This window comes from Muscardinus avellanarius (assembly GCF_963383645.1).
Source record: "Muscardinus avellanarius genome assembly, chromosome: 1".
Lineage (NCBI taxonomy): Eukaryota > Metazoa > Chordata > Mammalia > Rodentia > Gliridae > Muscardinus > Muscardinus avellanarius.
The window spans coordinates 34,367,014-34,391,266 of record NC_137786.1 but is presented as its reverse complement, the minus strand read 5'-3'; the positions used below and the strand labels follow the sequence as shown (position 1 = coordinate 34,391,266).

The following is a 24,253-nucleotide window of genomic DNA, read 5'->3' as shown; positions in this document are numbered from 1 at the left end:
TAAATACATGCAGTGCCAAGTGATTAACTTAGAAGTTTAAGATTAAATTATAGCAGAAAAGGTTAGAAAGGTGTCAGTGGTAATAGAAATGAGAAAATAAATAATAAATATTACCAGGCTATAGAATACCAAAATAATGTCAATGCTGTAGTTTTAAAAACTTTAGAATTAATCTTAGTCCATATAAATTTGTACTCATAGTAAATATTGAATTATTTGAAAGACTTTGAACACTTATGCTGGTTGTATACTGTGAATTTTTAATGTAAAGTGAACTGTCATTTCTAATTGAATTTTTCACATACTAAGTAAATACTGACAAATAAGAAAATTAGAAATTTAGTATTCATAATGAAATGTCCTCTAAATTTTTTTATACTTTTATTTCTGTTTGCGCTGAGGCATATTTGAGGGGCAAAAAAAGTGTTCTCCCTGATTAAAATTTTCTAATAAAAATTAGTAGCATACAGACATCTATAAGACAGTGGCATTAAAAGAGGCTTTTGGAAAATATTTACATCATTATAATAACGTGTACAAGTCCTCTAGAAATGGTGGCTTTAGTAGTTTTTAGCTCTTTTGTCTAGAGCTTGAGATAAGTAAGCTGAGTTCTTCAGGGCCTGTCACGATGGCAGAGTGTTCAACAGTGAGATGTCAGTGCTTATTTATAATAAATATTTCATTCCATTGAGAAGGATGCCTTTTATCCCCATCTTAAAGCACAGCTCATTAAGCAATAAAAACCAAGCTGTCTGTCATTCAAATTATAACTGCAATTACTTTTGCATGGTTAGGTTAGAGTGAGGTGCTAATTTTGTGTGAGAAGGATTTGTGAACTACTTTGGGAAATGTTCTTTGGAAGTACGGGTTTTTAACTTTGGTCTTCTGCTTCCAGTTTTGTCTCAGTTTCACAATCTATTAAAAACATGGGGAAAAGATAAGGTAGGATTAATTGACTGATTTTTTAAGAACTGTTTAGAATGAAGGAACACTTAAGATTTTCCAGTATAAGTTGAGAAAGGTCTCCATTGTTTCTGCATTTATGAAATTTATTGTTATAATCTTAATTTCAAGAGTGTCACAACAAAGAGTTTCATTAAAAAGCATACCAGTGAAATTAATAGCAGTGCTTATCAAAGAATATTAAAATCTAGGAACATTCTTTCTCCCCCTCTCCCTCCTTTTAGTTCCAGGTTCCCAGGGTAGTTTTCATTCATGGTAGGTTTATATGACACAGAATCTGGAATTCCTCCCCTACTTTTGGAATATTTTTGTAATGTAAGTGGGTAGCTATGCCACAGCATGCATAAATTGCACATTTTGTTTGACTTTCTTTATGAAATAATTTGAAAAGTATAATTTATGCCAAAAAAGCATATCTTAGAATTTTGTCACATAAGTAGGTTGATTTAGCACAAAATGCAAAGTCTTGGGGTGGAGAGGGAAGTTGAAAATCTTTATAGATTGTTGAAAAATGTTCCATTACTGACTCGTCAGAAACCCTAACGATGCATTGTAAAACAAATGATGTAAATTAGTTGTGAAAAGTGGTAAGGGATTGTGAAAAAAAAAATCTCGGACTCGTGCTCTCTAACCACAATTTTATTCTTTTTTATTTTAGTAATACGCTGCTACATATTTGGAGGTTCTGGTGTTTGTAGGTCACTGAACAGACATTGAAATCTGATTTATATTGTATAACTGTAACATAGAAAGAAAAAGTATTTATATATTTTCCGTAAGAATATTTCATTGAGTTGTGTATAATTTAAACAAGATTTGTCCTCAAATGGTTTTTGCTCACCTTGATTTTTTGTTGTTGTTGTTGTGGTTTTCTTGGTTTTGTATAATGTGTACAGTTTATGTCAAGGGCATTACAAGCCTCCAGAAGCATAATGTTATCAAAGGGATACATTGTTAATAAATGTACTTAAAATTCTTAAACTTGTGGTGGTATTGTTTTATTTGAAAACTTTAAAACAACAGTGGTCATATGGCCTTTGTTTGAATCATATAATACTAATGCTGACATATGTAATTCCCAGTAAAAATGACCTTGAAGTGCCACAGGCAGGAAGCTTGTTCAATTACAAGTACAGTGTCTGTTCCAAATATTTTAAAAATAAATATTTACACTTTAACGTTCCTCTTAATTTAATCAAATATCCTTACAGTGTTTAAAATCTCAGGGTCTTTTAAAGGATTTTAAAAAATGGAATTATCTTTACAATCACTCTGAATTTTTTAGGAATTAATATAGAAGTGATGGTCATAAGAGGGAGGTGACTTTCTGTGGACAGGTATTCAATTCTTTATGTATAAACTGGCCTGATCAAGCATGTGCCACCACATCTGGCATAGAGAGCATTTTAACTGCTAATTTTGAAGATATTCTTTCATTTTGTTTCTTCTAGTGTTTTAAAAGTTCTACTTGCAAGGCATTTAATAACATATTTCTAAATTTTGGAGATGAAGCCATCTTGTCCTTCAACTGAGTTCTTAGAAACAGTGATAACTGCATTGAATTTAACTTGATTTCTGTATAAATACAGGTTCTGGTCGATAATGAGATTAACTGTAATGACTGTGGACTAGGTGTTAGAATGCTGGTGAGCATTTTCAGTAGGTCAGTGACTGCTGTGTGAGTAGGTCCCTCCTCCCAGCCTGAGTCACCGTGGTTCCCTCTGCAGGCATGAGTACCAGTCCAATCCATATCAACATATTCCAGTAATTTCTAGAAATTACTGCTAATTTGTTTGTAGATGGAATTTTTTTTAAGCTATTATGGCTGTGGAAAAGTGGAGCTCATTTAGAAAAACTAGATACTATCAGATGAAATAACATGATTTCCTTCAAAATAAGAAGAGGAAATAGTTGTGTTGATGGAGTTGGAGCAGCGCTGGATAGTGATGGTTGGGGGTAGTGATAGCATGTAAAGGTGGATTAAACTCTTCTACTTTTGTGTGTATTAAATTCTCCATAGTATATGTATGTGTATAATCCTGTTACCTCTGTTAACACATAAATATTAACTTGAAAGTTTCTGTATAGCACATCTTAAAGCATTGCTAAATGGCACATAGTATTGAAAACTAAGGTATTAAAAACTAATATATTGGTTTTAAAAACTAATATATTTGGTTAAGAACATTGGGGAGGAATGTTTACAGCAAATTGGGTCACAGTAGTATTATAAAGAAACTCAGGTATCTAAGCATTTTCTCTTGGTATGTTGCCATGTTTCAGAATGTATTTGATTTAGGCCATTGGGTCTCAAAGTTTATTGTGAATCTCAATGCCTGGGAAATTATGAGAATTTTGGATTTCAAGCTTTGTGCCACAGAGAGACTGAGGAGGTTTGAAGTGGTAACCAAAAGTTTATATTTTCAGTAAGTTCCTGGAGTAGTTTATTGGTCATACTGAGAAACTGTTAAGACATCCATTTCATTAAGGTCAGTAAAGCACAAAAAATGTGATGGTAAAATGTTTTAATTAAAACACTACAACAGTAAAAAAACAACTTCAAGGTTTTCCGAGTATTTTTTTTGAAGTATCTAAATGAAAGCAAACACATATCAATGTCATTGACATCTGTATAACAGGTTTCCAATGAAAAATATAATTAAAAAAGGAACATAAATAGGGTAAATGATAACAATACTGGCCCCAAACTCTTCTCATAGCTCTTTTTTGCTTTCATCCATATTAGGATATAACTAGTTTTCCCAGCAAAAGGCTTGTTTATATCTACAGAAAAAGGTCAAAAAGCTTCAACAGTTCTGGACTGTGATGGTATATTTTGAAGCTACATGAGATGTGGATACTTCCTGTTGCCATTGGGTAGCAGAGCCAAGCACATAGGCAGTTATTTCCAGCATACTGACAGCCGTTGGCAATACTACAGGGACCTCTGTATGCTTCTTTAGAAATGTGACCCAACATGAGGGCTCGGTTGATGAGAAAGGAAAGGAACTACCATGCATCAAGCATGTAGGTACCAGGTGCTTTGCACAATAGTTACCCCTTGTGTCCATGAGAGGAGAATTGGTTTTAGCATTCCTGTGGATAACAAAAATAGTGGATGACAAGTCCCTTATATATTTATTGTATTTGTATGTAACTTAAACATGTCCTCCCATAAACTTTGTCATCTAATACCTCATACAGTATAAATGTCTGTAAGTAATGTTTACACTGTATTGTTTAAGGAATAATAAGAAAGGTCTGCACATGTTCAGTACAGGTCCATTATTTTTTTTCTGAGCATATTCTATCCATGGTGGGTTGAAGCTTTGTACACAGACCCTATGGGAATGGAAGGCTGTATTGATTCAAAGAAGACAAAGTTTCTCCAGAGCCAACATGGAATCTCCTATTCCACAGAACTGCTTACAGTTAAATTATATCCAACAATGAAGTTTCTTTTTGTTTACTGTTATTTTTATTTACTGTTTAACCAGAATAGGATTATAAATGAGGCAGAATTCTTGTCACTGAGACACCCAAAAGATGCTAAGTGGAGATGGGTCATTTGCATACAGCTCATGAAAGTAAGAGGAATCATAAAACGTGAATGCAATTGCTTGATATATTTTTCTTTTCTGAGGTAGTCAAAAATTAAGAAAAATGATGTCTACTGAACAGAAGCACTCAACCTTGAGCGTCTGGAGTTCTTTTTCAATTCTGTTCCTTCACTGTAGTAAGTAATCTAGACAGAGGAAGAAGTATGACAACCTGATTCATTTACATATCTTACCTATTAGGGTAAATCTGTACCTTCAAAAGAGTTAATTTTACTGTCAATGAACTGCAAATTCTTAAGTCTAAGACCTGATTTAGTCTCCAACATCTGTAACTTTTTTATTAAACATAGTAAATGTGCATTGACAATTCATGATTTAGTTGTAAATCTGCGGCCTTTATTAAAGCCCTCAATCAAATTGCTTTGTCCTTAAGATATCAAACACGGGAGTAAATTCTCATGGAATTATTTTCTGAGGCCTGAATTCCTAGGCCCTCCGCCACCGGCACAGCATTGAGTGACTGGGGTCTGCCAAGTGCATGGTTAAAGCCTAGCACTATGTCAAGTTCAGGTCTGTGATAAGAAAGCTGATCCTGGAACAAGCAACACGGGTCCTGCCATTTCTAGAGTAAGCCTGTAGGAGGCGAGTTAAGGTCCATAGCTTCCAGCTTGGCCAGACTATAGTGTTCTTACATAAATCAGATCTCTGAGTAGTGATACCTCACTGGGACAGAGGGCCGGGGTGGGTGGTGAGGGCAGGGTATCTTCACTGGTCCGCTTTAGCATCTGTGTAAACTGAGCCTCTGCTGCTTAGTGGTAGTATTCACCTTGACCTGAAAGGGTCACTGAGGAGAGGCTGCTGCTCTCCCTGGGGGGAGGGGAGGCAAGGCATGAGGGCATGGCCATTTGCATCTTGTACTCGGAACAGTGTGCTGGCTCAGGTGGATTTGTGGGAAGACTGTCCTTGTCCCCAGACACAAGTGAAGCCAACTGGGACACGTAATTCAAGCTAGTTTCTCCAGCTGGGATTTCCCCCAGGGAGTTCGTGTAGTTTATTTCTATCATCTTCTGTAAATTGTCAGGTGAGGTTGATAGTCCCAGCCGACATGGCAGGTCTTGGGGTCCTGGGACACGGCCAGGACCAGAGTTGGAAGCTGACTGATTATAGGTAAGGTTCTCAAAACAGATGCAGGGTCCAGGGCCAGAGTAATCCTTTTCTGTTGGCAAGAGGTAAAGGTAAGCAGGCTTAGTTAATTCACTTTCTGTGAGTGGCTTCCCAGTGCCTGGGAACTGTGTCCTGGTCACTTCTGTAACTTCAAGAGCATCGGGAATGCAGTCCTTGACATTCATTATTGTTAAGTGAAGGTTCTCCTAGGAAGGAAACAAGAGATACATAAATGTAAATGTGTGTTTGGGGTATATCAAAGCATATTAAGTATGTGAAAGAGACAAAGCTCCCATTCTATTTATGTTCCTTCCTGGTCACAAGTTAAAGTTACATTGGAGACAATAATAACTAAACGATTTTCAATAGAAGAAATCAAAACTCTAATCACACCTCTCTTTTTCATTGTGGTGTCTCGGATTAAATTCCAAGTTCTCACATGTGCTAGGCAAGCACTCCATGACTGACTACACCCCCGGCTCCTCCAACCACCAACTTCATGGCTGTAGGAGCACTGGGGATTCTAAATTGTTTTATTTTCCTGAAGAGGTTTAGGAATACATGATTAATGTAGCCGAAATTCTGAATAAGTCCTTGCAATTTCCCCACATTTACCTTGGAATTTATTAATGACAGGATGCTGCTCTTGTAAGGGTCTGGAATGTCAGGTAAACACTTCTCCTTCACCCTGGAAAAACAATGACCACGAGATTGAATTTCGCGATGTAACAGAATCATTGAGAGCAAGGACTCGAGTCGGAGTCCTGGGTTCTGTTCCTTGCTCTGTCCCTTATTAAGCCAGTTACTCGACTCTTCCAAGCTTTCATATCCATGGTTAGTGGAGATATGTGCAGTACGCACAGTGCTGTGAGGATTTAGCGGGTCATTCTATATAAAGCACGTTGAGCACCACCGAGCGCGTAGGTATGAGCACTAGCTGTGGCTACTGAAAACATTTGCAATCTCTTCAGTTGTCATTGTTTTCTTCATGTAGTAGCTTAGAAAACAAAACTGTCAAATAATTCACATCTTCTCACATCTGCCTCCTTTGCTCTCAGTAGTTCTGTTCATGTTGTTCCAGGTCATTTCCATCTCACTGGACCTCGTTAGGGTTTTCTCTGGCTGGATAAACTTCCCCCCACACTCACCACTGACTTTTCCAGCAGCACATCACCACGATGATCAGGACACAGAGAGTCATGGGCACGATGATACGGACCAGCATGTGGGCTGGAGAGAGAAAAAGAAGGGAATCTTTTTAATGAGTAGTTCTACTTCAAAGGGGTAAACTTAGGAGTCAGAATCATTTTACATGTTCACCACTCCTCAAATATCTATGCAAAATCCAATGTGAGTTCTGACTGACTAGGAAAATAAAATGTCCACCCCCAAGCCAGGTGTGGTGGCATACACTTATAATCGCAGCATCTGGGAGGCTGAGACTGGAGGATCGCAGTTCATGGCCAGCTTCAGCTACTTAGTAAGGCCCTTCTCAGTGAAACTCAGTGAGACCCTGTTTCAAAACTAAAACGACTAAAGTTGCCGGGCGTGGTGGCGCACGCTTGTAATCACCGCGCTTGGGAGGCAGAGACAGGAGGATCAAGCAGGTTCAAAGCCAGCCGTGCGCGCTGGCTTAGGAGACCCTGTTTCCAAATAAAAATGTAAAAATAGGTCTGGGAGTGTAGCCCGGAGGTAGAAGGGCTTCCAGGAACCCCAGTACCACCAAAGAAAAAAAAACAAAAACAAAAAATAAAACGACGAAACCTGGGCATGCTTGTAATCCCAGCATTCAGGAGGCTGAGACCGGAGGATCGTGGTTCGTGGACAGCCTCAGCTACTTAGTGAGGCCCTCTGCAACTCAGTGAGACCCAGTTTCAAGATTAAAAAAAAAAAAGGCAAGGGTATAACTCAAAGGTCCAATGCCCCTGGATTCCATCCCCAGACCCACAAAAAATTAAAAAAATAATAAAAAATAAAAAGACTAAAAACAAAAAATAGGGCTGGGGTATAGCTCGGAGGTACAATGCCCTTAAGTTCCATCCCCAGTACCGCAAAAAAAAAAAAAAAAAAGAAAAAAAAATGCCCATCCCACCAACAGAGGGGGCCCTTTGCCACCAGTCCACACATGGTGACCCAACTTAGGGAGTGGACCACGACTCCCAGTTCCTCACTTGCTCCCAGTACTAGAATTGTACTTCCCAGCCTCACCAAGTTTCCTGGTAGGTGGAGAGACCCTTCCCCTTGAGTCTGAGCTGGGCCTTTGCCTTGGTTTGGCCAGGGGAATGTTGGCAATGGAGAGTATGGAACTGCTTTTCTCCTGTAATTAACTGGGAGAAGAGTCGCCCAGTAACTGCTGCCCCTCGGCCGAGCTCCAAAGTGAACTCATAAAGAGTGAATCTGGACCAGCCTGATCTGGCCTGGACCCAGCCTAGACCATCCAGGCCACAAATGCCCTGAGACCCCCTCAGCAGAAAAGAAATTGTTGTTTGTAGCCACTGAAGTCTTGCCATTGTTTGTTACATGTGTACCAAAAACTGACTAGGTAACTTCAGGTAAAATTACCTGAATGTGTCTTAACATGGGGTAATAATTTTATTTCTCAAATACGTCACCTGTGCTTTTTTTGGTATTGGGGCTCTGATCCAGAGCCTCATCTACGTTAGGCAGGCATTCTACCACTGAACTACATCCCCAGTCCTTTTTTTTATTTTAAGACAAGGTCTCACTAAATTGTCCAGACTGGCCTCAGCCTTCTGTGTAAGTAACTAAGACTATAGGTGTACCCTACCACACCTACCTACTTATTCTTTTTTTAAATGTCCACTTTCCTATTCTTGCTTCTTGCAATTAGACCAATTCATTCATCTTGGTTGATAAACACTCTTACGGTGCAGAACATTCAGTGAGAGAGAAGAGAGAGAGAGAGAGAGAGAGAGAGAGAGAGAGAGAGAGAGAGAGAGAGAGAGAGAGAGCGCTAATGCTGACTCACTTGTACAGATGATTCCATTCAACCCATCTTATCTATCTTATCTATCTTATCTGTCTCCCCTTTCCTCCCCTCTTCACACACTTGGCTGTCCTGGAAAAAAATGGAGCTTGGTCTGCAGACTCGGGTGTGGTGGGCAATGTTACCACTTTTTAATGGACCTGGGGAGATAACCAAGCCAGTGCAATGAGGCAACATGGTTTTCTGGAGATGAGATCCAGAAAGGTAAGAGGCTTCTGGAGCAATCACCTCAGCACCTGAGTCCTTTTCCCCAGAACCCTCTCTTCCTATCTCTTTGACTAAGAACAGCTAGATTTCGAGGCTGGCCATTTTGTCTACTCCAATTGATTTTGATATTTGGTTAAATTATGGTTTTATACATGTAGTTAGGAACTAGCCTGAGGACCTAACAGTTTCCAAATTTTTAACCAGTTTTGCTAAATCTTTTAGTGAAGCATAGTATAGTTCAGATTAACCTTATTTGAAACACTTAGAACCAGAAAATTTTTTATTTCAGATTTTTTTAGATCTTTGAATATTTGCATCCTTATAAGGAGGTAGCTTGGAATGGGACACAAATCTAAACAGGAAATTCACTTATGCTTCACATCTACCTTAGAGCCTAAAGATAATTTTATGTAATATTTTTAATGTGCCCATGAGTTTTGTTTTGGCTTTTTGTTGTTTTGTTTACTTGCGTGTGTGTGTGTGTGTGTGTGTGTGTGTGTGTGTGTGAGTGAGTGGAGATTGAACCCAGGGGCATTCTGCCTCTGAGCTAAATCTCCAGACCTTTTGTTTTTTACTTTGAAACAAGGTCTCGTTAAGTTACTGAGAGACTCACTAAATTGCAGAGGCTGGCCTCAAACCTGCAAGCCTGTTGTCTCAGACTCCCAAGCATTAGGATTACAGATCCTAATAGTGCCACTGTACCAGGCTATACACCTGTGTTTTGAGGCAAGATCCTTTCACTGAGATGAGGCTGTAGGGATGATGTCACAGCAGGCAGGACTGCAGACCGGAGTACCTTGTATGGTGACAAGGACACGGCTGCCTGCCTTGGTAGGTGGTACACTCCCCACTACTTCAGGGATAGTTCAAAACATGGCCTTGGGTCTCAAGCCCAAGCCCAAAACTCAAATGAGACTAAGATTTGAGTCAGCCACTCAGATTATTTAAACTTGTTCCAGGTTATTTCATTTCCAGTGAAGCTGTGTGTGTGCGCCCTTCAGTGTAGCAACCTAGTGTCAAGGAAAGCTGGGGACACAGGCAAGACTTTGCCCTGCTTGTTTTTCAAAGAGGAATGTCTGCACAAGGCCCCAAGGAAGATGTTCTTTCTCGCTGTCCCCTGTTGGAGTCTATATATCTTGCTACCTTTCTAATCATCAGATGTCAAGGTTTGCCATGGGAATATGTTTATCCAGTGATCAGTTCTTTCCATTCTTCCTCTTCTCTTCAAGGCAAATGCATTTGAAAAGATCCAGGACTTCACCACATCCCTTCCTCTCCAAATACACAAGCATGGAGCCACTGTCTGGCACCACCCCACCCGTCACTAACCATCCCAGGAGGCCCTGGCAAGCAGGAAGCCATGAAGACCAGGCACCGAAGGCCACTCCACTGACACCCAGCCCTGGCTCCAGACAGAGCCAATGGCAGGTACTCTGCGACTCTCAGACCATGAGAGACTGAGCTCCAGAGGAGGACCTCAGGGGCCGCTGAGGGGGCAAGAGTAAGGTCAGGATCAGTCAGGAGTACCACTCTTACCTGGGTTCTGGAGTGGGATTCTGTATAACAATTTTTGTGTGTGTGTGAAACAAAGAGAACGAGATAGAGTCAGGGATTGGATCAAAAGAAAACCTTGAGAACGCCCAAGTTTAGGCAGAGCCGAAGGCAACGTGTCTGCAATTTGTGAGTTTCCTAGAAACTCCTAGGGAGAGAGTTTTGATTTGGAAAACTCACAGTGCTCATCCGTCGTCCTGACCTTCTTGAAAGTTCCGTTGGGGCCCTCGCCAGCACTTGTGTATGACTTGACAAAAAATTCAAAGGATGATTCCGGCTGCAGGTTTCCCACAATGAATGTTTTTTGTTCTGGATCGCTGATGTTGTGTTTGCAATAAACCAGACTGTCTGTGATCGAAAAAGAAAGGATTTTGTTAATGAATGTGGCAGAGGTCTTGTTAGACACTGGTTCTCCTGCCGCCTCTACACTGCCAAAACTCTTTAACTAAAAAACAAATTACAGTTGTCTCTCCCTGGGCACCCTGGAAAATCTTCAAGAGATGCCACAGAGAACAAAAAGATCCATTAAACAAAGGGTGCTGCTGATTCAGGAAGAGCATACCAATTCGAGAGAGACAGTGAGACCTTGCTAGAAACTTAAATGTAAGCCAGGTGTGGTGCTATAGGCCTATAATCCTCATACTTGGGAGGCTGAAACAAGAGGATCACAGGTTGGAAGACAGCCTCAGCAATTAGTGAGACTCTCAGCAACCTAGCAAGACCCTGTCTCCAAAACAAAAAAATAAAAAGGACTGGGGGTACAGCTCAGAGACAGAATGCACCTGAGTTAAATCCTCAGTACTACACACACACACACACACACACATACACACACACACACATACACACACGGCCTTTGATCAGAGAATTGTGAGAGGGGCATTCAGTTTAGCCACAATCAGACACATGGGATTTAAAATATTTTGAATAATGAGATGTTGAAAGTGTAAATGAATAAATAAAAATAAATATCACCTGAAAGAACAGCCTTTTCAAATCCTGGGTGGCACTGCCCGGCCTTGGCTTTCAGATAGACATGATACCCTTGGATAAAACCGGGTTGGGACTCAGTGGAATAATTCTCCCAACTCAGATTGAAGGAGCGCGACGTCAAGTTAGTCACCTGCACTTGAGGGTTGTCTGAAGGAGCTGGGAAAGGAAGTCAGGGTAAGAAAAGAGTCATGATTTGCAAACAGTCTCAGAACATTTATGTCAGTTGAACATAGAACTGCAGTGAGGTCTGGAGGCTGTAAAAGCTTTTGCCATGTTGATGAGCTTTACCTGTTTCCCAGAGGACTTAAACCTCGACAGGGTTCATGAGAACTAAAGAGCTGAGGAATCTTTTTGTTTAAGCCTTCCCTTTCACAAAAAGAGATGACCAGAGAGACTTAGTAATTTGCACAAGATCACCCAGCAAAAGAAGAAAAGAAAAGACTAAAAGATTTTCTTAGCCTTGACTCTGTTTTTGAAATCTACACCGTATTCAAGAGAAGACCCAGCTGGAGAACTGGCCAAAGGGAATGGCGAGGGGAGGAAGAGGCAGGGTTATGTTCAAAGAGGCAAGGAGGATCTGAAGCGCTCCGGTTCCCAGACTGAGGAATGTGAAGTAATCCGAATGACACTGGAGAAATTGCAGACCCTATATTTTCATGGGATAAATGCACGCCTTTATTCTGAAGCCTCTCTGGTCTGTTTCTGCACACAATGGCCACGTGTATGAACAAACACCAACAGCACACAGCTCCTGCCTGTCTTAGAGCCAGCTGCAAACAGAAGCTCAAGCAAAGAAGCCCAGAGTTGGTGTGATGACGTGTGAGGCCACCCAGGGCCCAGCTGTAGCGCTTGAGGCCCAGGTTGAAGATGCACCCGGGAAGGGAGGGGCCGTGGGAAAAGTTTGAAGGGGTGATTTCAGAACATGTCTGAGGTCTTAAAAGTCACTAGAGAAACAAAAAAGAAATGTTTAAGAAAAATTCAAACTCTTTGATGCAAGTATTCCACTTAATAAAAATCCTATTATCAGGATATGAACAAAGACTTAGCTAAAATGATGATTCAGATAGACACAAGGGATTGGGCCAAGGAAGAGAGAGAGAGAGAGCGTGGGGGGGGGGAGAATGAGAATTGATTGATTTAGCATTAACACTACAGGATACTTGAAGATAAATCCTATAGTTTATCATGAAAATTGCTGTAATCATTCTAAACTATCCAGCCATAGGTGACTCGGCATATGCATACATACACAGGGCACTTTTCAGTCATGAAGATGACACAGTTAAATAATATGGAGTGATAGGATCAAAAACATAGTTTAATAACTGCAAAGAGAAAGGATCCATTTATACTGAAAAACATGTGTCTGTCCAGGGAAAGGAATACCAGGATATATGTAAAGTACTCACATTGCATTTTTGCCTCTGGGTATTAAAACTAGCAATGACTTCATCCTCTTTGTTTACATAATATTTTATAAATCACTTTTAGTGAAAGTGTCTCATGTTTGTATGATTAAAAAGTAACTTTAAAAGCCCGATTCCCAGAACACATGGGAGCGTGGAAAGCAGGTGAGGGTATGAACAATTCCTAACCTTCAGCCTCTGGATGGTTCTGAATGTGTCTTTCCAGGAGACAGAGTCTTCAAACTTACCCAGTTCCTGAGAATATCCTGTTCTTTTCTCTAGTAAATAAGCAATCCTTTCTGTGGTGATTCCATAAATTGCGAAGTCATATCGGACACCAGGTCTAAAAGTATCTAGAGAAGAAGACCCAACAGGTTTTCAATGAAACCGAGTGACATTCTCATTCATTCTGAGAAGGAAACGGTTGAAAATTAATTTGTGGTCCCCACCCAACCCCCTTGCCAGGATTTATGCATTTCCACCATCTCCCTCCTGATCAGTCCTGGAGTTCTCCGGGTGGCAAGCACCTGACTCTTCAGCCTGCGGGGCTTGTCCCCTGCTGTCCTCTCCAGGGAGAACTCTCAAACATGCCCTTAGCCGTGAGAAGAGCCAGGTGCGGTCAGATCAGACACATAGAAGCCGCCAGACCCTCCGCTGACTCCTCCTCTCTCCCATGATGGCTCAGGGCTGTCACAGCTTTGCTTCTACTTCCCAGGACCCTCACGCCTGCCCCCTGCCATCTGCCCTCAGAAGCCTGCAAGCTCCTGAAGCTGGCAGGGGCCTCCAGACCTGGACAGTTCCTGCATCCTCCCCTTAGCCCAGTAGATGGCACCAACCGCTGCTCCTGCTTATTCCACAAACAGGCTCCTTTCACTTGGCTAAACTAGCCATCTTCCCGATACAAATGCAGCCTGAGGAGTGAGTTCAAGTTCCACAGATTCACTGAAAATTGAACACTGATGATTGACTATGTCCTAAACATCTCACTTTTCTGCTTTTGTGAAAGCTGTCTGGACAACTGTTAGAATGTCCTTCTCCTGGCTCATTTGAGACCACTGGTAGCTCGCCCGTAATCGCAGTACTTGGGAGGCTGAGACAGGAGGATCGCAGCCAGCCTCAGTAGCTTAGCAAGACCCTCAGTAACTTAGTGAGAAGTTATTTTCAAATAAAATAAAAGCCGGGTGTGGTGGCACACGCTTGTAATCCTAGCATTCAGGAGGCTGAGACAGGAGGGTCGCAATTTGTGGCCAGCCTCAGCTACTTAATGAGGCCCTTTGCAATTCAGAGAGACCCTGTTTCAAAATAAAGAATAAAAAATAGGGTTGGGTATAGCTCGAAGGTGGAATACCCCTGGGTTTCATCCCCAATACCAAAAAATAAATAAATAAAAATAAAAAGGTCTACGGGTGTAACTCAAAGTTAGAATGCCGCTGGGTTAACTCTCCAGAACCAAAAGACAAAAAAGAAACAAACAAAAAAACCCTCACTCATTTAGAGGAATAAGTTTCAAAATAATAAATGGTCCGGACTTTAGATCCTTGTGAAAGTAGATTTCAAATGTTATGAGCTACATTTTATGAATACATTCTTGTAAAATTTAAACTCCCGGATCCGTGCTGGGTTTGTCACTTCACAAGGAATTTGCTTAGCATGGTCCTCACTGAAATCGCTGCCAAGTGGGCACCACGGGGAGAGGTTCTCACCGGTGCTGATGACTGTCCTCGTGTAGTTGGGACCCAGGGTCTCCCACTGCAAATCACAGAGCTGGAGCTGGCGGCGCTGGCACCACTCCACCACGTAGCCGGTGATGCCTCTGGGCTGTGGTTTCCAAGACAGAATGAATCCATCTGCTGTGCCTCTGATTCTTTCTTCATCAGCCTCTTCTGTACAGAAACAAACAGAGCCATGCTTCTGATTTACTAATTATAGCTCTTTAAGTGTTTCTAGAGAAGAAAATAAGCACATGTGTGCAAAGTATCTGCTATAGTCTGGAGCTGAAATGTCCCCCAGGGGCCTATGTGCTAAAGCCTTGGTCCCCAGAGCACGGTGCTATTGGGAGGTGGCGGAGCCTTTAAGAGGAGAGTGCTGGTTGGAGGAACTTAGGTCGTGGGAAGAGGTTCCCTAAAAGGGGATGTTGGGGCCCCAGCCCCTTCCTCTCTGTTCCTCTCTCCCTTCTTCCTTGGCCACCACTTTGCTCCAACCTGTGCTGCCCACCAGGATGCACTGCCTCGCCACAGGCCCCAAGAAAACAGGCCAACCAACCATTGACAAAACCTCTGCCAATGAAAACCAACCTTTCCTCCCTATAAGTTGACTGTGGCCGGTATTTTGTCACAGTGACGGGAAGCTGACTACCATAGTATCTAACTGGTAAGAGCCTAACTCATCAGTGGCTACAGGGTCTTGAGTGGGGGAGGTATTCTCTAGATGCCTCCCTGCCTCTCACTTCCCAGCAGATATTCCCAGCTGGCCTTCCCACGCACCTCGTCTTGACTTCCGGAGACCCAACCGGACTTGGGCGCTTAGAACAGGGGCTGGCAAACGGTGATGAGGAGACAATTCCAGCCTCTGAGGCTCATTTTTATCTGACCCTTGGGCTAAGAAGAGTTTTGTAAAAAAACAAATAAGCCAACAAAGAAGAACATAGAATATGTAACGAAGGCTGTATGACCCAACAAGCCCAAAGTATTTACTATCTTCCCCTTTACCAGAAAGGTTGCTGAGGGCTGGGATGTAGCTCAGTGGTAAAGCACTTGCCTAGTATGTGCAAGTCCCTGAGCACCAACCTCAGAACTGCAGAAACAAAGAGGCAAACAAGCAAACGGCATGGTAATCCCAGTGCTTGATGGCCTGAGACAGGAGGATCGCAGGTTTGAAACCAGCCTCAACAATTTAGTAAGACTCTCAGCGACTTAGTGAGACCTCGTTTCAAAATAAAAAAATTAAAGAGGAATGTGGGTTTAGCTGAGAGGTAGAATGCCCCTTGGTTCAATCCCCAGCACCATAAAATAGTGGATAAATAAGTACATAAATAAAATCAGCTGCTGATCCTTGACCTAGGACAATGGCTACTACTAAATCTGTTTAATTTCTATTTTTATTTTTGTGCTGCTGGGGATGGAACCCAGAGACGATTCTACCTTTGAGCTATACCCCCGACCCTATTTTATTTGTTTGTTTGTTTGTTTGTTTGTTTATTTATTTATTTATGGTACTGGAGGTGGAACCCAGGGGCATTTTACCTCCTAGCTACACCCCAGCCCTATTTTTTTATACTTTATTTGAACAGGGTCTCACTGAGTTGCAGGGGGCCTCACTAAGTAGCTGAGGCTGTCCGCAAACTGCGATCCTCCTGTCTCAGCCTCCCAATCGCTGGGATCAGAAGCATGCACCAGCATGCCTGGGTATTCTTTTATTTTGAAACAGAGTCTCACTAAGTTGCCAAGGGCCTCACTAAGTTGCTGAGGCTGGCTGTGAACCTGTGATCCTCCTGTCTCGGCTTCCCAAGAACTGGGATTACAGGTGTGTGCCACCACGCCCGGCACAATCTGTTTTTTAGAAACTACCTGTTCAGTGAAAAGCGAAAGCAGCTTAATCCCTCCAAAGCAGCAGCTACCTCTCTGAATCAGCCACAGTTTCTATATATTAGGGTGGGAATCGAGGAGATGACAACGAAAGAAAAGACATCAGGCCTGCACTAAATTGGACATGCAAGGATACACACGCGGTGTCCGACGGCAACCGTCTCAACGCACATCGAATGAGGCTATTTTCCTACTGTTTTTTACTGGTGACCAGTTCCGCTGATTTCCAGCAGGGCCTCACCTGGACCTTGAGGCAAGAGAATTTCACCTCTTCCCACTGACTTGCTCTAAGAATTTGTTTATGTGCAATTCAAATCCCGCTAGGTATCCTGTTTTCTACCTGGCACTCCTCACTACCACTGCACCCACATTGGAGTGAACGTGCGGTGCTGCTAGTTGTTCTGGTAAATGGTTGGGCGTACACTAAGAGATGTGCAGCCCTAGGTACAGGGTAAAAGCCGCTGAGGGCTGTGTATCCCACCCATATGGCTTCCCAACCTTCTCCACTAGAGAAACAACTCTACTTCACATGGAGGCTGACATTTTTAGCTTTGCTTACTTTATGGCTTAAAAATTAACACCAAATGTAGGGTTAAAACTCTTAGCAAGCTGCTCCTAGGATGTTTGGGGGAAGGAGGTAGAGAGGAGCAATGGGGCCTTTGGCAGCCACTCCATCCCAGTGTGAACTTGATGAATCTCACTGCTTTTCTCACAGCACTGGCTGACTATGCACACTAGTGACCTGAGAACATGGACCCACTAAGGAAGGCTAGAGAGAGCCTGGCGTGCGAAGGGCTAAGTGTCTGCAGGCAGGGATGACATAGGAGTGGAAGCCATGGTAACACCCACAGACATAGAACACCCCAAAACTGGCCACGTCACTCAACAGTGCCACTTTGGATGGCCCGCGTGCGAAGCAGCCTTTCTCTATCAGCTCCCACCAGCTGCATGAAATGCCCACTTTCTTGTTCTGTTCCTCATAAAGTCACAATACAGCTGACCACCTCCTTCTCCATCACAGCCCTGCCAAACCATTCCTAGAGTTTCTATTCTGTGGAGCAATACTAATTTCTTTTTCTGTATTTGACATGCAGTAGATAGTTCTTTTTATTTTTTTTCTGCATGGTACTGGGGATTGAACCCAGAGGCATTCTACCTTCGAACTAAAACCCTAGCCCTATTTTTTTTTTTTTTTTAGTTTTTCCTAGCCCCATTTTTTAATTATTTATTTTTAAACAGTTGCAGAGAGACTCACTAAGTAGCTGAGGCTGTCCACAAACCATGATCCTCCTGTATCAGCTCCCAAATACTGGGATTACAAGTGTGCACCACCACACCCTGCTGGATAGTTCTTTTAAAAAATAAAACAATAGCACCTTGTAATCTGGCTCACTTAACCCAAATTTAAGCTGAAGTTGAATAATTGCCACAACACAACATGCTGTAGGTTCAGAAGCAGGGTCTGAAAAAACATCATAGCCATAATTGAAGGGTGACCTTGCAAGGGTCATGGATGACCTTGGAATGTCCACTACTGACTGCCCTATGCCCAAGTTTGCATCGTTCCATAGCACACAACCATGGGCATTTACTCTATCCAAACTTTTTATGGCTTTCCCAAGAAGGAAATTAATATCACTATTGATTTTGCATTTGAAGTCGTTTCCAGCATCTTTGCTCTTTCACAGGCTAGGAGATTAGCCAGTTATCATCTTTCATTCCACAAAGTTGGCAAAGCGCCTCCAGAAAGATGAGGTCGGCTCTCCTTGTGACCCCTGGAAATGTTCATGGGCTCTTCACAGGTGATGAAGACTGACATCTTTGAAAACACGGTAAACGTGACCCCTATTTCACAAGCCACAAAAGAATGAAACACTAACCCTACTTCTCAGCAAACACTGTGTGTGGACTGCATGGACTTGGATAAATGTGATATAATTTCCCAAGCATGCTGAAGAACCTGGAGACAGAAATGTCCTGAGTCATGGCTGAGATCCCTTCTTACCATGAGGGAGGACTGTCCCACTGAAACAAGTTGGCACAAATGGTCCGGAAGGCAATGACTGACAGTGTTTGGCTGCTAGACATTTGTGACCCCAGCCATTGTCTCCTCAGTGTCTCCACTGTGGCTTACTGGTATCAGCCTTGTCCCAGAAAACGAAGATGACACCAATCAAACACCAACCCACCGTTTCCAGAGTCTCTGGTGACGACCATCACGGAAGCTGGGGACGCGCCCACATTGTTGTTGGCGGTGACGCGGATTTGGTGAGAACACTGCTCAAAGGCGAGCTCTGTGCGGTTGGCTGATGCGGCGATGGTGTACAGCTGTAGCTCAAATGGCTTATCCAGGTTTTCTGTTGTCACGTTATAGAACCGAATCTTGCCATTGGCATGAAATTTTGAGAGTGGCTGGGGGGAAAATGACAAACCATTTAAAATTGGGCTTTGCTTTGAAAGGACTCTGTGTAATTACTTTTTCATCTCTTCTGGTCCCTCAACTGCCTGGCACACACTCGTAAGAAACACACACACACACACACACACACACACACACACACACACACACACACCAGCCAATTCAAATAGTTTAATAGAGAAAATAATTCTATCAAGCTTGAAATCAGACATTCTAACCTAACCAAAGTCAGGAAACCTATCATCTAGAGATGTTGTCAAGATTTGCCCAGAGAGGAGGGGCCAGGTCAGGAAACAAGGGGACGGAAGCCTCTTTAACTTAGAGGGACAAAAAAGACCTAAGGAACAGCAAAGGGAAGACCCATGAACAGGAACTGCAGCACCCTAAGACAGGTGTGGTGGTCTGTAATCGCCGTGCTTGGAAGGCTGAGACAGAAGGGTCACAGGTTCCAGGTCAGCCTCAGCAATTTATCAAGACTCTTAGCAACTTAGTAAGATCCTGTTTCAAACGAAAAAATAAAATAGGGCTCGGCATGTAACTCAGAAATAGAATATTCCTGGGTTTAATTCCCAGTGGGAAAGAAAGAAGGAAGGAGAAGGAAGGAAGGAAGGAAGGAAGGAAGGAAGGAAGGAAGGAAGGAAAGAAGGAAAGAAGAAGGAAGGTTGCTACCTTGAGGCCTTTGAGAGAGCACCTGGGTCCTGGCCCCACACCTCGCCCAGCTGTACCCTCTCCTGTCTGGAGCCCACATTCCCTCTTCTAGAAGATCCTCAGGTTACAGAGAATCTCCTGCCCACACCCCAAAGCCCATATACAGGGGCTATTCTTGGCCCTACGCTCCCTAGGACAGGCTCTGCCTGGTGGACACACCCCTATACCTGGGCCTGGGAAGCAGCTGTCTGCTCTGGGTGAGGACAGACCTGGACCTGAGCCGGGCAGGTCCACCTGGTGTACACAGAGGTCCCTGCGGAAGCTGCCAAAAAAGTGAGATGGGGACTGAGGACCAATGCTCCCAGAAGCATTAGGTTTTGATATAAAATACTTTCTCAGGGGGCCTTCCAGGTTATCAGACCTGGAACATTAGACCAGGGAGAAGAATAAAAGTTATTTTACGTTATAGTTTGATTGCTTGGCTTGTACCTTGTAAGTATAAATGATATAAATAGCTAAATATTAGTATTTTTACAATTTGGTATGTTCTTCTCCACATACACCCTTGCCTTGGGCCCTGCAAAATTAGGGGTGAGCCTGGGCAGAACTTACAGAAAAGGCTCTAGCAACTGGATGTGGCCGTCAGTGGCCCGGGCAGTTAGGGAAGTAGTTGAAATGTGGGGATGCAAGTAGAATGGCATTCCCCCATACGTGCTTCCACTGGGCTGATGGTGAGAACGTTCCTTGATGGTAGGTGACACCAATATGTGACACCAATATGCCTGGTTTTACCATCAAAGACATAATAGAAGCCACTTGGGTTTTGTTGTTGCTGTTGTTGTTTATTTGTTTTTTGCAGTACTAGGGATGGAACCTAGGGGCATTCTACCTCCAAGCTACACCCCAAGCCCTATTTTTTATTCTTTATTTTGGAACAGGGTCTCACAGAGTTGCAAAGGGCCTCACTAAGTAGTAGCTGAGGCTGTTTGCGAACTGCGATCCTCTTGCTCAGCCACCTGAATGCTGGGATTACAAGCGTGAGCCACCACGCCCGGCTCACTTGACTTTTTGAGGCTGCGTATCGCATCTTACCTTCCAGAATAAGGTCACATTACAACTTCCGTTCTCTGACTTTACTTTTCTCCAGACGTCAGGGGCCACCGAGGGAGCTGAAATGAACCACAGAAAAGTTCTCGGGTCATCCTAAGTGTGCAGCAGGACGCATACTGTGGCCTCAGCTGTTTTCCAAGGCCAGGAGGCGGCCGCCTCCCCACGGCTTGCTGGTCACCTCTCCAGTCTCTGTGACTTCTATGCGCTTGTCCACAGCTGCGCCATGCCCTGCGGTCAGGGCATGTAGAAGGTGCTTAAAGAAAAAACATCAGCCGCCCCTGAATGCAACGCGAAACTAGAAGCCTTTATAAATGCCAGGCCTTAGAGCTTCTGGAAGCCACTAAGGAATTCTGGAATCATCTGCCAGTTGGATCAGTCCCAGGAAGTGAGTTAGGTAGTTGTCCCACTTTTATATTTTCCAGGCTCAGGTCATTGCTATTTCTATGTGCCAAACATAAGAAGAGAGGGCCCCTAGGGGCAGGAAGCACAGGGCTCTCCCTGGCTTTCCTGATTCCCCAGGGTGGTCCCTCGCTGGACTCACAGCCCGGAAATGCCTCCTGTGCCCCTCTGCTGTGGAGCTCGGGCGGCTGCCTACTGCGCCCCACGAGGCACCCGCCACCCATTCCCCCATCACCGCTCTCTGCACACGATGAATTCTGTGTTTCCTTGTCTCTCTGCTAATAAACTGCAAGGTCCCTGGGGTCAGGGTCTTAGCTCTTTTGAGTTTTAAAACCTGAGCATCTGGCTCAGGCCTGGCACTTGGTGACAGCAATAAACACACTGCTGGAATGAAGAAAAAGTAAACTAAGAAGGAACCCAGAAACAATCTGGTAAATGTTCCAATCTTTTCTTGTCTTCAGTCCTCTGTGTGTGTGTGTGTTAATGGGAATTGAACCCCAGGGGTAATTTTGCTTCTGAGCTATCTCCCTAGCCCCTGTTTCATTTTTATTTCAAAACGGGGTTTCTCTCAGTTGGGAGGGCGTTGTTAAGTTGCTGAGTCTGGCCTCGAACCTGCTATCCTCCTGTCTCAGCCTCTCACGTACTAGAACTGCAGGCATGTGCCACCACGTTCAGGTACCAAATCAGTTTTTTAATCCAAGTCAACTCTGGGTGCCTTTGTATTAAACCAGGAGGGGGATTGAAATCTCATTTACACAAAACAGCAGCTAATATTTTTAGAAGGGCTACTACATATCAGGCCAGTGTCAACTGTCTTATGTATGTTGACTCGTCTAATTCTCTTCACAACTCTATGAAGCAGATATCGGGTTTTTGTTGTTGTTTTTGTTGTGTGTTTTGGGGGGTAATACGGACTGAACTCAGGGATGTCTCTATCCTTAGCCCTTATTTTATTTTATTATTATTTTTTTTTTGGAAACAGGGTCTTGCTAAGTTGCTGAGGCTGGCCTCAAATCTGCAATCCTCTTGCTTCAGGCTCCGAAGTACTAGAATTATAGGCATGCTCCACCATGTCCAGTTGAAGCAGATATTCTTAATTACCTCATGTTCCAGCTAAAGAAACTATAGCCCAAAGAGATTAAGCTAATTGCTCAAAGTCAACTAAATGTAAAAGCGAAGATTTGAACCTAAGGTGGTAAGTCTTGGCTGTTAAATTTTTCACGCTTAGAAAATGGATGATAATAGGTCATAGAATGAACTCTAGATGAAGAAGGAGATACTATAGATGAGCAAATAAGACAACCTAACCGAGGGGATAAGAAGGGGGAGAGGGAAATACTCTCAATGCGCATGATGTTCTTTAACAAACATATCAATGTCCATCACTAAGCCAAGCATGAGAAAAAGGGAGAGGGAGGGGATAGGGTGGAAATGGGTGAGGTGAGGGCTAATTGGGTGATGTGTGCATGTATATCTCCCCCATCTTGTAATCCATTAAGATGTATGACTACAATGCACCAACAAAAATTATAAAAAAAGAAAGTGAGTGATAAACTGGACCCTCGGTTTGCATGGTAAGTTCAACAAAATCCTCATAAAAATGATAGAAAAATAATAATAAAATCTGTATAACTTATTCTAAACTCTTCATGAAACACATATTTTAATCACTGATTTTTTAAAAAAACATTGTGAAAGTCCTACTGAGATGGATATGTAGTTTTTAATCTGTAAATTATTTGGTTTGATATTATTGTGATACTTGTTTTATAAGGAATCAATTTTCTACTATCAAATTTTTGTCACAGTCAGACTTTGACAAAAATAAGGCAATAGAAAATAGTCAAAACAGAATTTTTAACATTTCTAAGCCACAAGAACTATCAGACTTTAACCTCTAAAGACATAGATAACACTCTTTTAGCAGGTCCACAGAGACAAATAAGGAAAGGAGTACCAAGGATTGACCTTCTTCTGCAACGGGGCGCTCACAGTGCAACTGACATCCAAATCCGGCCTTAAAGCGTCTCTCCACCCAACTACAGTTTTTGTTTGTTTGTTTTTTAAGGTTTTTTTTGTGTGTGTGTGGTACTGGGAGTGGAACCCAGGGGCTTTCTACCTCCGGGCTATACTCCCAGACATATTTTATATTTTATTTGGAAACAGGGTCTCACTAAGTTGCTGAGAGCCTCACTCAGTAGCTGAGGCTGGCTTCGAGCCTGCGCGATCCTCCTGTCTCAGCCTCCCAAGCCCTGGGATTACAAGCGTGCGCCACCACGCCCAGCTTCAACTACATTTTTTGAATGTGCTGAAATTCTGTCTCAGCTTTCTGGATCTGAAAATAAAAATATATCATCTCTCATATGACGTGTGTGTGTGTGTGTGTGTGTGTGTGTGTGTGTGTGTGTGTGTGTAGCTAGCACTGGGGATTTAACTTTAGGGAACTTTTCTACTGAACTCCAACTCCAGCTTATTTTATTTTTTTATTTTGAAGTAAAATCTCTCTAAGTTACCACACTGGCCTAGAACCTGTCATCCTTTCATCTCATCCTCCCAAGTACTAAGATTACATGCATGGGTCATTGCACCCAGCCAGAGACTTCTAATATGAATTCTCCATCCTGAAATGCTTTTAAAATGTTGGTTATTAAATGCAAAAGTTTTAAACAACAACTATCATTAAATTAATAAAATGTCAGCTTGGCATGTTGGCACACACTTGTAATCCCAGTATTTGGGAAGCTGAGTCAGAAGGATCGCAATTCAGGACAAGCCTCAGCTACTTAGTGGGGCCCTCTGCAACTCAGTGAGACCCTGTTTCAAAGTAAAGACTGAAAAATAGGGCTAGGGGTGTAACTCAGAGGTAGAATACCCCGGAGTTCAACCCCCAATACTCCAAAAAAATAATAAAGTGTCGTATCTTTTTCTGTCATTTTTTAAAAAATATTTATTTATTTTTGCAGTGCTGGGGATCAAACCCAGGACACTGTGCACGCTAGGCAAATGCTCTACCACTGAGCCGCATTTCTACCCCAATGTTCTTTTGTGTTTTGTTTGTGAGAGGACAAGTGATTTTTTATTTAAATCAAAACTATCTGTATGTAAGAAAATTATATTAAAACATAACATAAAGATTTTTTTCTGTTATTCAAATATAGTCTACCATATCTAACAATGAATATTTAAGTAAATTATTTTTTCTTTTACTGACACTATACTCAACCTAAAGATGAGGATATTGT

General features: G+C 42.6%; 1 protein-coding gene across 1 annotated transcript in view; it reads right to left on the bottom strand.

The window, feature by feature from the left end:
* Positions 1–5,332: 5,332 nt before the first annotated feature.
* Positions 5,333–24,253, bottom strand: part of OSMR (oncostatin M receptor) — a gene marked incomplete at its 3' end in the record, with an annotated part of 44,289 nt that continues 25,368 nt past the window's right edge. Inside the window, 11 exon segments of the mRNA XM_080701083.1 lie at positions 5,333–5,893; positions 6,303–6,375; positions 6,836–6,917; positions 10,633–10,800; positions 11,428–11,601; positions 13,100–13,204; positions 14,555–14,734; positions 15,335–15,448; positions 18,176–18,280; positions 18,625–18,847; positions 20,595–20,671. Coding sequence (XP_080557209.1) covers positions 5,333–5,893; positions 6,303–6,375; positions 6,836–6,917; positions 10,633–10,800; positions 11,428–11,601; positions 13,100–13,204; positions 14,555–14,734; positions 15,335–15,448; positions 18,176–18,280; positions 18,625–18,847; positions 20,595–20,671 — 1,862 coding nt within the window.